Genomic DNA, 16,468 nt, shown 5'->3' with positions numbered 1-16,468 from the left:
CTGGTCCCTGTAGGGTTGGAGGGTTCCAGAGCTTGGGCTCCATCCCAAGCCTGGAAGTCTACCCAGCAATGAAACAGCCCCACATCCTGAGCCTTGTGAACCTGAGTCAGCTGACATGGTCCAGCTGCAGACTTTTCTTTGCTGTGTGTAGACAAACCCTTAGACTAGTGGTTCTCAAACTTTTTTTTTTTTTAACTCAGACCACTTGAAAATTGGTGAGTCTGAGCAGACCACTTAATGATCCTTCTAAATGTTGTTTGTACCATTAGCTAACTATTGTAAAGCACTTTGGATAAAGGAGCTATATTTAAAAAAAACTCTATAATAATTAACTTTGTTCTACAAATAAAAGCACACAACTCTTATTTTAATACCGGTAGCCTTACCTTTCTAATGTGATGGATGTGCCCTCTCTCCCCTGCTATGGCAGCTCCCAAGCTGGGGCTGGGAAGGAGGGCCGTCTCTCCCCGGCAGCCACAGACCTGGAGCTGGGGAAAGTCGCCTCTTTGGCCGCCACAGCCCTGCACATCCCAAATTCCCCCCCCCTTCTCACCCCACTGCCCCCTCCAACCTACCCCCTATTTTCCCCGCAAGGCCACCACCTCACCTTACATGTGCGTCTTCTCCAGGGTCCAGGCACCTAATTAGTGGAGCCATGCCTGTGCAGTGCCACTAATTAGGTGGATGGCCCTTCATTGTCTTGTGTGTGGCTGCCCAGGCGCCTATCTTAGAGGGAACGATCTGCGGACCACATGAATGGAGCTCGCGGACCACTGGTGGTCCACTGACTACGGTTTGAGAACCTCTGCCTTAGACTAATAACAAAGTAGACATATTGAGCAAGTCACTACTGTAACATCAGAATGATTTAAAGACAAATGAGACCTTGTTTTGTATAAATCAAGAATAAGATGGCAAAGCGTATTCCCTTCTGTACTATTTATCAAAGTACAGTATGCTCTGATGTGCATGGCAGGTTATATGCATTTTAAACTATCTTCAACATTAAAACAGTTGAAAACTTTTTTACTAGCCATGCTTTCTCCTAGATTTCTTCAAGATCATACTAAGTCAAATTTGATTTGGAACTTCAAAACACGGGAAGAGCTGAGAGATACCCTTGAATCCGAAATGCGGGCATTCAGTATTGACAGAGAACTTGGCAGTGCTAATGTCATCTCATGGAATCATCATGAGTTTGAGGTAAACTTTTCTAATATGTTTTATTTAAGTCACTAATATTGTAGTCCTAGTGTCCTTACGCATCAGCTTTTTTTAGTAACATTCTAAATGAGTATTGTACACAACCTTTGTCAATAAATGATTGGGCAGAGTGTATGAACTCAAAGCTATGAAGGAGAAAGCAGGCACCTTCTCTGTATGGTGCTGTTTTTTTTTTTTTTTTTTTTTTAAATTCACAGTCTACAGGCCATGCAGACCAGTCCCGCTCCAGGCAGGGTACATGGTCCTTTTTCAAAGGAATCGCTATGAACTGCCTCATACACCCAGATTAAATGGCCTTGTACAGGCAAGACAAATCTCTGATCAGCCAAGGGGAATTCTAAATATATTCACTAAAACCACAAATAGCCACTTTTCTTAACAGTGAACGTGGCAGAGATCTTTAGATATGGCAAAATATACACATAAATAGACTTGTCTGCAGTGCTTCAACACATGGATTCAAAGATTAATTCATCTTAGAGAAGCTGTCATTATGACAACCGAAGTTGGGAATCTGGGTCAAAGTCCCATAAACCTAACACAGGGGGCTTTTGACACACTGGAAGAAAGCACCTATGTATAAATTCCCAATAGAACAACGGTTAACGTTCATTTCAAGCATTAATCCTAGCAAGGTTAACACTGAGGTGAAAGCCATTAAAATGTAAGGTCCATGCACTATTCCTGTTTCTTTTTTACAGTATGTATCAACATATTTGTCCTGATAATTTATTGTATATTCCCATGTTCAATTAAAAGTGAATAATAGTTAACAAGTGCAAAGATCAGTGTGGTACCAAAACACCTGGAGGGGTTTGCTTTCAGAAAGCTTACTAAATATGAGGCAACCCATCTAAAGTCCTGAATAGATTGGCTTATCAAAACGCATGCAGAACATTGATGCTTCTGGGAGGAATAAGCCCTTCAAGACATGTCATTGACACAGTAACCTTTGACACCGCCAGAGTAAAAAAATTAATTCCATATATCAAAACTGTGTTTTGGAAATGGGTAGTATTTCTCTAAGGGGTCGCATAAGCCAAGAGGCCATAACTAGGTAGGAACAGAATAAACTGACTTGCCTAGATCTATTTCAGACTTCAGGTGTCTTTGATTTTAAAAAAAAAAAAAAAAAAATTCAATAATAAAGCCTTCAGATAGCAGACTGTCTCCACAACAGAGTGGATTGACTAGAAAACAAAAATAGGAAGCGGAACTTGAGTGCTGTTGAGGGCAAACCACCATCTCATCAGTAGGAAGGGTCTACTAGAAGTAACTAAATCCAGTTTTACATCTCCAATAAATGCAATCAAACAACCTCAAACTCTGCACAGTATATCATAAATACTTTCTGCAGTTGTTCACTGATATTTTGGTCAGATATGAAAAGCTTACAGAAAACTTGTTATATGGCTTTAGAAAAAGCCTGTATTCTGGGAGATCACCCCCCAAATCTACAAAACCCGAGTGTATCACCGCAATGTATGTCACGAGGAAATCTACAGGTACAATGTGACTAAACAGAGGGAACGTACTACACTTCAGATTGGTCCAAGAGTGGCTTGAGGGATATTGGCATTCTGTCAGTCAACTATCATAACCTGCAAGAAATAGACACTGGTGTGTAATGCCACACTTAAAACATTTTAACTTACTTTTGTATTCTTGCAGGTATCTTTACATGCAAGCATTCTTATATTAGTGGTTTTTAATTGAGGCTGGGTGAAGGGTACAGAGTTTAACTTCATCTTGGAACCCCATTAACTCATGTAATTATGTGATTTTGTTTGTACTCCTGCTATTGCACTGTTTCCTCTAGGCTTTGGAATACCTATTTGACTTATTAAATATTAGCTGTTACAGTGCTGTACTGTATCCATTATTGTAGAGATCCCTGTACTAGATTGTTTAAACAATGTGCTTAAAAGGTGTTTAGTATAATGCTTCAGTTTTAGGTAAACGCTTTGTTTTAAAATACATAGTGTATTAGAATATTAAAATTCCCTGTGGATTTCCAGAGGCTTTGTGCCACTTAAAGTATTGTGGCTGTCTGGAAACAAGTTGGATATCAACTGTTCTTTAGAATGTCAGTTTCTAGTCTTCATCCGTGTGTAAAGAAGTAATTTTTCAGCCATAAATGTATAGGTTAGTAAAATGAAAACTGAACTGTCATTTAGAATAGCAATTAATATAAATCATATTTCATAAATGTTGCTTATTAAACCTTACTGCTTATTGCAGGAGAGAGGCTCCTTCACAAAGAAGAAAAACAAACAAACCATACTGAGCATGTTAAGCCATGAAATCAAATAAAATATAGATTGCATGTGACAGCTTGTTAAAAATTCAACTTTAAGTGTATAATCCGAAATAACAAGTGGTTTGTATATGTATGTTTCATTTATAGGTTAAGTATGAGTGCCTTTCAGAGGAAATAAAAATAGGGGATTATTACCTGAGATTATTGTTGGAGGAAGATGAAACTGAAGAGAGTGGAGCAATCAAAAAATCGTGAGCCACAGTTCAGTTTGTCTTCCTTATTTTTTTTTTCCTGAGGTTTAATGCATGTTTCCTTCAGTGTGAACTTTCTTCCGTTTTTACAGGTATGAATTTTTCAATGAACTTTATCACCGCTTCTTGCTCACCCCTAAAGTGAACATGAAATGTTTATGTCTACAAGCACTGGCCATTGTTTATGGAAGATGTCATGAAGAAATAGGACAATTTGGTGACACTAAATATATTGTTGGGATGTTGGAAAGGGTGAGTTTTCTTTGGCTGGTATTTTTAGATAAAAATAAATGTTAATTGGTGGCTAGGAATAGCTTAGTCATTGATATGCTGCTGTCCAGTTTAGATTTCGGTATTGCAGACTTATCTTGAAGTTTCATTTGGAAGTTACTGCTGGATTGGGTCATTTTTAGTCAGTTTCTCTCCTCTAACTCAGTCTTAATTGACACTTCTGCTGATGGAAGTCTATGATGATGGTATTTTTAGTCACGTTACTTTTAATATGCAGGAATAAATTTATTTGAAATGGGACAAATAGCAGCTCTACCTAAAGAGTAAAATAGAGATGAAAACAATATACACAGCATTCAATGCAGTTTTTTAGTCTTCCACTTATTCCTGAAGCACATCAGGGTTTAACAGCAAACTTGGAATTTTTGCACCCCTGTGGAGAGTAGACCTTCCACGAAGGGAGATGCTTTACCTTCAGAATGGCTTGTTCAAAGTGCATTGGCAGTGGTCTTTTAGACAGCATGTTTTCTCCAAAACTGTGGGTGTACTAGTATACTTAAGGATGATGCGTTGGAATTGTTTGTAACCGTAAAAACTTGGAAACCCTTTAGTGGTAAAGGCAGACACAAACCATGTTTAAGTACAGTTGAGTTAATAGGTTCTAATTCTTATGCCTGTTTAATCTGTTGAAGGTGAATTGAAGAGGTTTGGCCCATCGTCAGGGTAGTTCATGGTTGCACTTCTCTAGTAGCAATTGAAATTAACATTTTAAGCTTTAGAGAGCTGCCTTTTTTACAATGCTCTTGTCTTAGTAGTCTGGCAGTTCTTTCTGGAGAAACATTAACTCAAGCCTTAAATGGGAGCTCATCTTTCATTTAAGTGCATTTAAATTATAAACTCATACATGCTTTAATACCAAATCAGTAATAGGATATAAGATAATAAAAATCAGTTAACGTTTAAAACTCCATTTCACAGTGAATTCTATAGCATGTCTATTTGGCAGTGGTATTTTTACCTTTCCCATAACATGAACAATTAACATGGATTAGGTGTGGTTCAGAAGAAAGTTGCATGCTTGAAATTACTTTGCACAGACTTCACAGCAAACTGTAGAAATTATTCAAGAGCTGTTTTTAGTGTGAAAACAAATCCAATAATACTACCAAAATTAGTGAGACTGTTTATAGTGACTTGCAAGATATTTTTGAAAATGTTTGAGACTTTTGTAACATGTTTGCCAATACCATTTTATATATACATTTTTCTGAAATCTTACTGTTATAAGTAGCCTTATCTGTTTTTGCACAGTTTTTATGTTTGTCACGAGATATTTGAGAATTGGATTTTACTCTCTGGTTAATGCAACATGCTAATTTTTTGAGGCTTGAATAATTTGTATTTCCTGTTGGACATGTTTGACTTGTTCTTCTCTCTCTCTCTCTGTCCCCCCCCCCCCCATTTTTTTAACCCCAAAAGTGCACAGATAGACTTGAGCGGGACAGATTGATACTATTCCTTAACAAGCTCATTTTAAATAAGGTAGGAGTACTTAAAATATTTTTATTCTTCTAGTACTTAAAAGAAAATTCATGAAGCATGGATACATTTCTTAAACTGTTAAAACGATCTCCAGTTTGAAACTAATGCTCTGAGTTGATTTTAAAAACTGTAACTGAATATCTAATCTTGTGTTCACTTCATGGAAAGAAAGATCTCTTATTAGATGCAAATGTTAAGGGTAAAACTCTCTACATTTCTGGCACAGATGCTATCTCTATAGGCATGATTTAGCATTTTTGAATGGGTAGTGAGGGGATAAGGAAGTATAAATGTTCTGTGCCAGATTTCTGAAGAATATGGTTGAGTGTGAGGAGAGTTGAAATCTCACTTTTGAATCCCATTTAAAATACTATACAAAGGTGGCACTTACAGTGCTTTTTACGTGTCCATAACACACTTCTATAATGCTCACATGAAATAAATGTGAAGGTTTTCTCTCTTGTTTACAGAAAAATGTTAAGGACCTCATGGATTCAAATGGCATTAGAATCCTTGTGGATCTGCTTACCATGGCACATCTCCACACAAGCAGGGCTACAGTACCATTGCAAGTATGGGGTCTTTTGGTTTATTCACACTATACCTTTTTTGAGGAACTTTTTAAAATCTGACACCGTTTTAAAGGGTGCTTGGTCAGAAACTAGGATTTTATGAAATTCAGTCTTTTAAGGTTGATATCTTTTACTTATAACAATGTTGAAAAACTCACAAAAGTAAGGAAACAAGCTGAAGTTTCTCTACCAACCATAACTTTGTCCTTGTTTCCCTGCACATACTATTTACAGTCTAAGCCTTCTTTAGCACCACCCAACTCTCATACCCCCCTCCTGATGCAGATCATTGTAAAATCCCCTCCATAAACTAGCTAGCTTCCAAATTGCTAAAGTCATATGGGATCAAGACTGGATCTTGCATTAAATTGGGTACATCATTTATATATAAATATTTAACTTTTAGAGCAATGTGATTGAAGCAGCACCAGATATGAAGAGAGAAAGTGAGAAAGAGTGGTACTTTGGCAATGCAGATAAAGAGAGGAGCGGTCCTTACAGCTTTACAGAGGTATCGTATTCTTTTTATGGCTGATTCATAAAATAATTAAACTTAAGAACGGCCATATTGGGTCAGACTAGCCCAATATCCTGTCTTCCAACAGTGACCAATGCGGAAATGAACAGAACAGGGTAACTGAGTGATCCATCCGCTGTCATCCAGTTTCAGCTTCTGTCAGTCAGAGGCTTAGGGATGCCCAGAACATGGGGTTGTGTCTCTGACCATCTTGGCTAATAGCCATTGATGGACTTATCCTCCATGAACTTAACTAGTTGTACTTTTGGACTTCACAACATTACCTGGCAATGAATTCCACAGGTTGACTGTGCATTGTGTGAAGAAGTATTTCCTTATGTTTGTTTTAAACCTGTTTCCTATTTTCATTGAGTGATCCCTGGTTCTTGTGTTTATATGAAGGGGTAAATAACATTTCCTTATTCACTTTCTCCACACCATTCCTGGTTTTGATAGACGTATCTCACACACACCCAGTAGTCTCTCTTCTAAAATTATCAATCCCAGTCATCTTAATCTCTCCTCATATGGATGCTGTTCCATATCCTTAGTAATTTTTGTTGCCCTCTGTACTTTTTTCCAATTCTAATATATCTTTTTTGAGATGGGACGTGGGCATACTCTGGATATATATGTAGTGACATTATGATATTATCTACCACTTTCCTAATGGTCCCTAACATTGTAAGGGGTGTTTTTTTTTGACAGCTGCACACTGAGCAGATGTTTTCAGAGAACTATCCACAATGACCCCAAGATCTCTCTCTTGAGCTATGACAGCTAATTGAGACCCCATCATTTTGTACGTCTAGTTGGGATTATGTTTTCCAATGTGTATTACTTTGGAATCGGTGTTCCTTTTTCAAGAGGTCAGGATATTGTGTGTTTATAGAAGAGGAAAGTCTACACTACTCCAATACGTGCACATTGTTTAGCATAACTTATCAGATATTGGGTAGATAATCCGCCCTCCCCCACCCCCAAGTTTGAGACTTCATGGAGTCCTACGTAATAAAGGAGAGTGAGACTGTCACCACCTCTGACTATAACTGGCATTCTAATAGCATGGTGGAGTTCCACAGGCTACTGCTTGTATCTGCCATATGGTGGAATGAATTAGTCTTCTAGTTTACTGGTCTCTGAGCCAGTTGGAGGTCCATCATAAAAAGAAATCTTATTTAACATGAAAATGGTATTAAAATGTAAAGATGTGCACTGGCATACCAAATTACTGTTGTAATTAATTGTCTTACACTTAGTCCACATCCAATATATATTTAGTATTGTTCTGATGGTACCCAATTAGCTTAATATATACAACCTCTGAAAAATGTGGGTTTGGCACATTTAATGTTTCGATTCATAAGTTTCTAATTTTGTTGTGCTAAGGAAAGATTAAATTCTCAAAGGAAATCAGTGATCTAATCATTTTGGATACGGTGTTTGTGCATTTTATCTTCGTAACACAAACTACCAAATGGTGTATAAAATAGTATTTTTAAGAGTACTAGAATCAAAGCTTTTAGAGTTATAATTCTGTGTAGTCTCCAAATGAGATCAATAATCCAATTTACTATAATGACTTGACTTAAATTCAGTTGAAAATCTCTTCCAAGTTGGTTTTCTTTTGCTTTTCTGGACCCTTTTTTCCTATCCTACACAAGGGTAGATTTTACAGTTCTTAAAGGGAACAGGAATATTTTAAGCTGTATTGGTTTTTCATAGCAAAAATCTTGGAGGGCATCTGATTTTATATGCATTATGAGCTACCAAGACAAGTAATGAAAAATGCCAGAAAACCTTACTGCTTATAGTGTGAAGCATCTAACTTGTACCTCTGACTTTAAAAAAGATGCAGGAATTATGGACCAAGGGAAAGCTGACTGCAAAAACACGGTGTTGGGCTCAGGGTATGGATGGCTGGAGACCATTGCAGTTTATCCCTCAGCTTAAATGGTGCTTGCTAGCCAACGGACAGGCTGTGCTGAATGAGACTGACCTTGCCACACTTATCCTCAACATGTTGATCACAATGTGTGGCTATTTTCCCAGCAGGTAATGAGTCTTTTTAGTTCCAAGAGGAGAAAATGGCTGGAACTTTCCATGGTTGTAGCAAGTGTGCATAATTGCTATTCCAGTTTTATTGATACATTATATGGGAGAAACTTTTTTTAAACAGGACATGCATCTAACATCTCGTAGCAAATTTCATTTGGTTAGTGAACATGGAAGTTTTAATCTTTCTACCATGAAGGGAGAGATGAACTAACACAGTTTTATGATGGCACAAAGATAAATCCATTTAATAGAAGTGCCATAAAACTTCATGGTCACTGCTTCTCAAACTGAAATTACAGTAACTTAACATTGTCTTAAAAATTATAACACAAGTGAATGTCTCCAGTTACTTTGATAGCATTAGAAATATAATCAAACGTCTTATAACTCTTCTTAAACAGATAGCTAATCTCATTGTTTCCATACTTAATGTGAATTTTACTAAACCTCACTGATATATTCTATATCAAAGCTAAGACCAGGTGAAAGTTTGAATATTTAAGAAATGAGGATAGAAAACTTGTCAGAATGTATATTCAGGATCTTGATATCAACCCAGTCCATTGGATCAAAATCTAAAATCTGCCTGAGAAATCAGTTCAAAAACATTTAAAATAAAAGCACAAATACTGTATTTATATTTACGTATTATACACTAAAAACATTGATTGGGAAAATACATATTTTAGGGATCAAGATAATGCCATTATAAGACCTTTGCCCAGAGTAAAGAGGCTGCTTTCAGACAGTACTTGCCTTCCCCATATTACTCAGGTAAGTTGCTTGTTTTGTCAGTCTGTTCTTTCAAAATGTGTAACTATCCAGAAATGATTCCCGCTAACTTAATATAATTTAACAGTTATTGTATCCTGGGCTGTTGTACTTTATTCTTTCTGCTATATTTCACTAACATATTTTTTGGGTTTAATTTTGATTAGCTGGTTAAAGTTAGTTTGTTTTATGGCTACTGATCATCTAAAATTTGTAGATGCTCCATGTAAATTCTGTCTTCTTTTCAGCTGCTGTTGACGTTTGACCCTATCCTTGTTGAGAAAGTTGCCATATTGCTGTTCCACATCATGCAAGATAACCCACAATTATCTCGTTTTTATCTAAGTGGAGTATTCTTCTTTATCATGATGTACACAGGTTCCAATGTACTTCCTGTTGCAAGGTAAGGACAAGAGGAATGGTGAAAATAACAATTCTAGGTATTTATGCGTGGAACTGCCTCTGCATATTAATACTCCTAACTAGATAGGGGAACCTGTTACTTCTATCAAGCAGTGAACAGCAAGGTTTTTATAGTGGCTTGCTTGTTTGCTTCTGTACAAGTGATTACGCTATAAAAAACTTCATGTCCACTTTGGTAATGTGCATACATTTACAGTTGAACTGAAGTAGTGTTTGGGGGAGTGTGTGCATATACTGTGCCCAGCTGTACAGCTAAAATCATGTATCTGGTCAAGGTTTCCAATGACTTAAAGCCATTAGAGCAAGTTCCAATTATCTATACATAATACCAGAATTAGAAGAAATATTGTAGGCCTTTGATGTGTACTATTTGAGCTTTTATTTTTATAATAGTTGGGTTTCAACAAAGGCTCTGATCTCGCAATGAGATTCATATAAGGGTCCATAAAACTCATTGCAGGATCAATGCCTAAAACACTTAATGTAAACATTCACGTTTATCAGACTTGTATCTTCAAGCATGTCTAAATTGCTTTCTATTAAGCAAATGAATTTGAGTTTTAAAGCAGTTTTGCTGCATGTAATAAATTATTCTTCCCATACATTATGAATTCAAAGTCTACGTGCTCTATGCAACAGAATGTCAGAAATAAGTTCTCTGTTAGTCATTTACAACTTGTAAAAAATTCAAAGCTTTCTATAAAGCTTATAGGAGGCAAAAAATCTAGGGTTAAGCTATAAATTTGATATGAAGACAGGACTGAAATGAAAAAGCAAATGCATTTTTGAATCAGCACCTATACTGCTGTTTTCTGCAAAGCCTCATTGAGAATATCACTGAACTGAAACATTACTTTTCTCCTAGGTTTTTGAAGTACACTCATACAAAACAAGCTTTCAAGTCTGAAGAGGTGAGTAGAAATTACTAGTATAAAAACATCTATTTTTGCTCTCATAAACGAAGTTAATTAATTCTATATTAAATATTTTCTGAAGTATACTCCTTCAGTTTTCAATCTTTCTACCTTGTGCTTACGTCCCCATCATAAATGGACACTTTCGTCTTCTATTTTGTTAAAGATAAAGATTCTTTCCCTCCTTGCACTCCATGTTTAAAGTCTTCTTTTTTTTAAAAAAACAAACAAACCCAAACCTCCGCCCCTCACCTTGAGCAGACAACTACCTAATTCTCTTGGCTGTGTTGCTTGTGACCGTTGTGCATTGTCAGTAATTCATTACAAAATGAACTATATTCCCTCACCAAATACAGGGCATAGAGACTCCTGTATTCTTGACTTCTGTCAGTCAAGTCTGCTTTGAGTCTCCTTTAGAAAGCATTTTGTTTGTAATATCTGCTCTTTCTCTTGGTTTCTAGAGAAGACCATGAAGAAATGCCGTTTGCATAGCCAAGTAACTTTTCTCGCTGCTCATTCAATGTCGCTGCTCATTCAATGCAATCAGTGCATTAAACATACTCTTCTTTTCTAAACCAAGCATTGGCAACTAAGATGTGAAGAAGTTTATTTTAGTAGTGCTACAAATAGTGATTGGAGTAACAATCCAAGCAACTACTTGTTCCTCTTACAATTAGACCCTTTGAGACACCTAGATCTCACTGCTTACCACCTCTCCAGGCAACATTCCCATTGGCTAAGAGTGGGATTTCACTAGACACTGCCTATTTGCATGTCTCTTGTGTGTGTCTAGGCATGTAGCAAAAGAACTAACTTGGGTCTTAAAGTGAGGTGAGTGAACACTTTAAGATGACCAGAGAAGTCTGTTTTCTGAGACTGAATTTTTTGTCTTAGGAAACTTCAAAATGGGACATTGGCTTGTAATGTGTTAATGAAAAACCTTCACTAGAACCCCATGGAAATAATAGGGGGAAGCACATTCCCTATATTCAGTGGCAGAGAGAGACAAAATCTGGTGGACTCAATTACCTTCCCCATCCAACATCTTGTACAGGAGTAAAATCATACAGATTTGTACAGCTTGTGTGGCCTCTATCTTCTGAGCTTGCAGCTAGGATGACTGCAATTGGCATTTCAAAAGAGGTCTGTTTATTCTTCATAACACAAGTGGAAGCAGCTTCGAGCTAAGATGAGTTTGGAGCACCTTCTGGCTTGGCCAATACACCGATCCGTGAAACTCTTTTCACTTTGTGGACCATAAGTCTCTGATATCAGTTGTGTTCCTCCAAGTGGAATAGCTGTGTACACACAGTGCCTAGTAAATGATCAAGCTAAAGGAATCCAAAAAACCCAAAGAAATAGACATAGTTCACTGGTCTGAAGTGGCAAAAATGAAGAACTTGGAACTGTAACCATTATTTTTAGGTTGTTATATATTAGGAACTCCTTGTCCAAGTCATTTTTTAAACGTTGTATGAAGGTTCCTGGCCAAAGTAGAATTTAACATTACAATTTTGAGATGAATTTGAATTTTGCCAATTTTAGTAGGGAGAAGGCCAAATATGGCTTTTAATGGAAACTTGGTTGCAGCTTAATAAACTGTAGGGAACTACATTGATCCAAGCTAAGGTCTTAATAAACTGTGGGAAGTAGTGCTTGTTGGTGTTAATACTCAGTCACCTTTTTAAAGGGGATAAATTGCCCTTGCAGAAAGTGCATCTTAATTCACCTACTCTACTTATGTCCGAGTGTTAAAGCTGAACCAGGGGAGGAGATAGTATCCAGAAGCTGCTTATCGTGCTAGTCTGATGGTGGTTTCCCAAGGATTGGTTTCTTCCTTTCTTTTGATATAGAAGGCTTGCAATACATTGTTTTGTCTGAAATATTTAGCAGTATCTTTATGCTTTACAGTCACCCTAAAGTCACATTTTAAACCATATAAAAATTGAATAATCTTACAAAAATAAAATTGTAGAGCTGCACTTATATTGCTACTATAGTATGTGTGCCTGTCTGCCTGTAGTACTGTGCCTCTGAATTAAACATACTTCCTATTAGCATTCTTATAGTAAGCAGGATCCAAGAACATTCCTTGTTCTGTAAACCAGCGTAACTTTCCATGTACTGATCTACTTTATTCAAGGTATGAAGGATGCTAGCTCACATCAGATTTTTTTTTAATTCATGATATCAAAAAAGATTTATGATATCGTTGCTTGTTAAACTCTTTAAACTTAAACTAGATCATTGATGTAGCAAACAATTTGACCAGTAAATGATATAATTAAATCTGTCTGGATAGCTTTTAGGAATTTTAGATAGGATTTTTGGCTCACAGGAGACCTAGTGACAATTTTGAGTTCTGTATAGAGACTTGCTGCTTGTTCTAGTCTTGCCATTGGCTGCAAAATGAATATTCTACAATAAACTTCAGTGTCTTATGCTTTCCATTGATGAGCTGAACCATACTGCTGTTGGACATAACTACAATGACTTTAAGATTAGCGTTTCTTATAGTCCACTGCTTTATATCGCTAAGGATGATGGGCTTCACTGCCCTGGGTGTAAAACTGGTATACTTTTTAAAGTGCTATGACTGCTCTGGGTTAACAACTGTGACTTACAGTATATTACTTAGCTGTGTTTCACTCCTTTACAAGTAATGTGAAGATGACTCATGGTCAGCATCCTTTTAAAAAATCAGCCTCCTTAGCCACTCTTACATGTAAGTAGCTGTTACTGACTATCAAATTGTTGCATACTTGAAGCTACGTAAAGAAACTTTACGAACATATTTAAGATCCTAATCAGTTTAATTGAATTCCACTGTAAAATAGGAAAGCCTTATCCCGGAGTATGTTAATCATTCAATGAGTGTGATCAAACTACAGCTTAACTTGGAAACACCTCAATACCTGTGAAATTCTTTCATTTTAGACAAAAGGGCAAGATATAGTTCAAAGAAGTATACTAGGACACATCCTTCCTGAAGCAATGGTGTGTTATTTAGAAAACTATGAGCCAGAAAAATTTTCTGAAATTTTCCTTGGGGAATTTGACACTCCAGAAGCGATTTGGAGCAATGAAATGAGGTAAGTATTTTTATCTATTTCCCATTAAATAGGGGATCCAGTCTTTTGATTAAACTTGTATTAAGTGCATACCATGTGATTTGATCTTGGGCAAAGAGGGCTCAGTGGCTCATTTCACTTTGCTATAGTAGCAGTTGTCTGTAGAAACTCTCTCCAGTGAAATGGATTTAGTTGTCCCAATTAAGTCTTCAGCCCTCTGTTCACATCATAAAGCCAGGAAATGACATGGCACAACAAAGTCTCTCTTCAAAAGAAGCCCATGGTACAAATATAAGTGTCATGGAACAGTTACGCCATTCCACTTTAAATTCTCCAGCAGTTTGCTTCATGCCTGCCTATGTCATGCTTAGTTAGTGTCAGTAAATGCTATCTGTCTCTAGAGTGTGACCATTCTTTACGGTTTCCTTGCTAAACTACATGGTGTTACAAATCACATAATTCCTGCCTGGATAACATACCTCTCTGGTTGCTAGGGCATTTCCCATATAAAGCCTGGAAAATCTTTCTAATTATATATCTTTTTATATAAATATAAATCTTCAGTGTTAAAACAAATTTGAGACTGCTCTCGAATAGGTAGGCAGAACTGTGTACGCACCTTCTGTATTACTGCTTAATTTTTTGTTTGTTTTTGGTGTCTTAAAATTAAAACCAGTCACATGATTATAGGACTGTAGTATCCCAAATTGCATAAGACTTTTAATCTGTTCAAGAAAATATGGCTAATTATGGGAAATTAAACGCTTGTCAAAAATGCTTAGTAGTGTACTTATGAAAAGTACCTGACCAAAATCTTGTATTGGTGTAATTCTCAATGTTTGCAATTCAAAGGCGCCTTATGATCGAGAAGATTGCTGCTCACCTTGCTGACTTCACCCCTCGTCTTCAAAGTAATACAAGAGCACTCTATCAATACTGCCCCATACCAGTTATCAACTATCCACAACTGGAGAATGAGCTGTTCTGTAATATTTATTACCTCAAACACCTGTGTGATACACTCCTGTTTCCAGATTGGCCAATTAAAGATCCTGTAAGTCCAGAAATCTTTCTATACTTGTATATCCATAGTGCACATGCACAGACCTAACACTCAAACATTTCTAAAATCCAAAAAATCCAGGAGTGGCATATTCTTAATAGTTGGCCTCAAACCTTGTTTCCTCTATAAACCTCAATATACTTTGGTTTACACTGCAAGTTCCTGTAACAACTTATGCATGATGAACTAAAAATCAGTATTGGGTAAATGGGAATATAACGGAGTTGTTCACTGAATTCTTGATTATGGCATGAAAAAACTATTCTGCTGCTGTAACAGATATGATTGCTCATACTTACCTTTGTTTCAGCAACTCTTGGGATGTCTACACTGCAGTGTGAGTCTGGGATTTGAATTCAGGCTCAAGGCCCCTACCCCTTCCATCTACGCATAAATCTTACTAATCAGGACTCAGACCCAGGGTCCCAGGAGGTGGAGGGTCTGAGCCTGAGTCAAGCCAAGACCTGGGTTTAAGCCATATTGCTTTGCAGTTTGTAAAGACAGACCCACTGGACTCGTCCTCTGGGACTCCACCAGAAATATTCCATGATCCCACAGGCCAGCTATCTTTGCCCTCTGGGCAGTCGAGTCTGGTGGAGAGTCAAGTTTTCCCACAGTGCACTACAAACAAAGGACTAGAGCAACCAAATTTTGAGAGGGTGCTAGGAAGTCTGGGATATGGGAGGTTGGACTTAGTCTGCCCACATAAAACCGTGTAGACACTGGAGCCCCAGGTTGGGACACAGGGTTCAACAGCTCCTAACCTGCGGTTACAAATGAGTGTAGACACTCAGACCTAGGTTAACAAACCCAGAGTATGCTAACTGAGTTCTGCTAACCCTGGGCTTAAAGAGACTAATCCGGATAAGTAACCTGGCAAACTCTTTTAGTAACACTTTTTAATGCTTAAACTTGTAAAGCATAACAAGAAACCTGGACTTAGACTTCATAGATGGCGATGTCTACTTTGACAGTTAACCCAGGTGATTGGCACCTCAGCTTAGCAAGGGTGAGAGCATCCCTGCAGCAAAGCCATATCTGCATTACAGTTTCTGCACTCATGCATGTGCCTGGAAACGTAGCCCATAGTTCTTTGTGCTGAGATCCTGTAAGACTTACCCAGTAAATTGGGAGATAAGGATAAACTTATTTATCCTTTTGGGGAGTTGTGGTAAAGACACTGGAGGACTGCTGGCACTTGAATTATTTTATTTATTTATTATTTTTCCCCTGTGCCCTCAATACAAAGTAGACGGGTTCTATCCTGACTTAGAACAGAGCCTGGGTTGTAGCCCTCCCATACAGCCAGGTAAATTGGTCTGTGCTTAAAGAGTCTCTAAAAAGCCAGGTCAGAGGTTTTTCATTTGTGAATGGTAGTGGGGTTAAGGCTACTGTGCAGTGTAGATATGATATTCTCTTAGTGTTTGCAGTTCACCTCACTTGGACAATGAAACTAAAGGTCTTGTGTAGTCACTTATTCCTTATATGCAAAGGAATTCTTACTTGTCTTAAATTACCCATTGAAACTTACAAAATGTAAATGTTTTCATAATTTTAACTTAAAAGTTGCA

The 16,468-nt window shown here is 37.3% G+C and overlaps 1 protein-coding gene across 3 annotated transcripts in view; it reads left to right on the top strand.

The window, feature by feature from the left end:
- DNAJC13 (DnaJ heat shock protein family (Hsp40) member C13) overlaps nucleotides 1–16,468 on the top strand; it is a 106,511-nt gene that overhangs the window by 53,296 nt on the left and 36,747 nt on the right. For all 3 annotated transcript variants that reach the window (XM_077811179.1, XM_077811180.1, XM_077811181.1), the window contains 12 exons: nucleotides 1,050–1,203; nucleotides 3,632–3,735; nucleotides 3,828–3,987; nucleotides 5,446–5,508; nucleotides 5,979–6,080; nucleotides 6,487–6,591; nucleotides 8,450–8,652; nucleotides 9,345–9,429; nucleotides 9,675–9,829; nucleotides 10,715–10,760; nucleotides 13,701–13,855; nucleotides 14,687–14,888. In XM_077811179.1, coding sequence (XP_077667305.1) covers nucleotides 1,050–1,203; nucleotides 3,632–3,735; nucleotides 3,828–3,987; nucleotides 5,446–5,508; nucleotides 5,979–6,080; nucleotides 6,487–6,591; nucleotides 8,450–8,652; nucleotides 9,345–9,429; nucleotides 9,675–9,829; nucleotides 10,715–10,760; nucleotides 13,701–13,855; nucleotides 14,687–14,888 — 1,534 coding nt within the window. The remainder of the gene's footprint in view (nucleotides 1–1,049; nucleotides 1,204–3,631; nucleotides 3,736–3,827; nucleotides 3,988–5,445; nucleotides 5,509–5,978; nucleotides 6,081–6,486; nucleotides 6,592–8,449; nucleotides 8,653–9,344; nucleotides 9,430–9,674; nucleotides 9,830–10,714; nucleotides 10,761–13,700; nucleotides 13,856–14,686; nucleotides 14,889–16,468) is intronic.

The sequence above is a fragment of the Eretmochelys imbricata genome, chromosome 2, assembly GCF_965152235.1.
Source record: "Eretmochelys imbricata isolate rEreImb1 chromosome 2, rEreImb1.hap1, whole genome shotgun sequence".
Classification (NCBI taxonomy): domain Eukaryota; kingdom Metazoa; phylum Chordata; order Testudines; family Cheloniidae; genus Eretmochelys; species Eretmochelys imbricata.
This window is presented reverse-complemented; position numbering and strand designations above follow the sequence as displayed.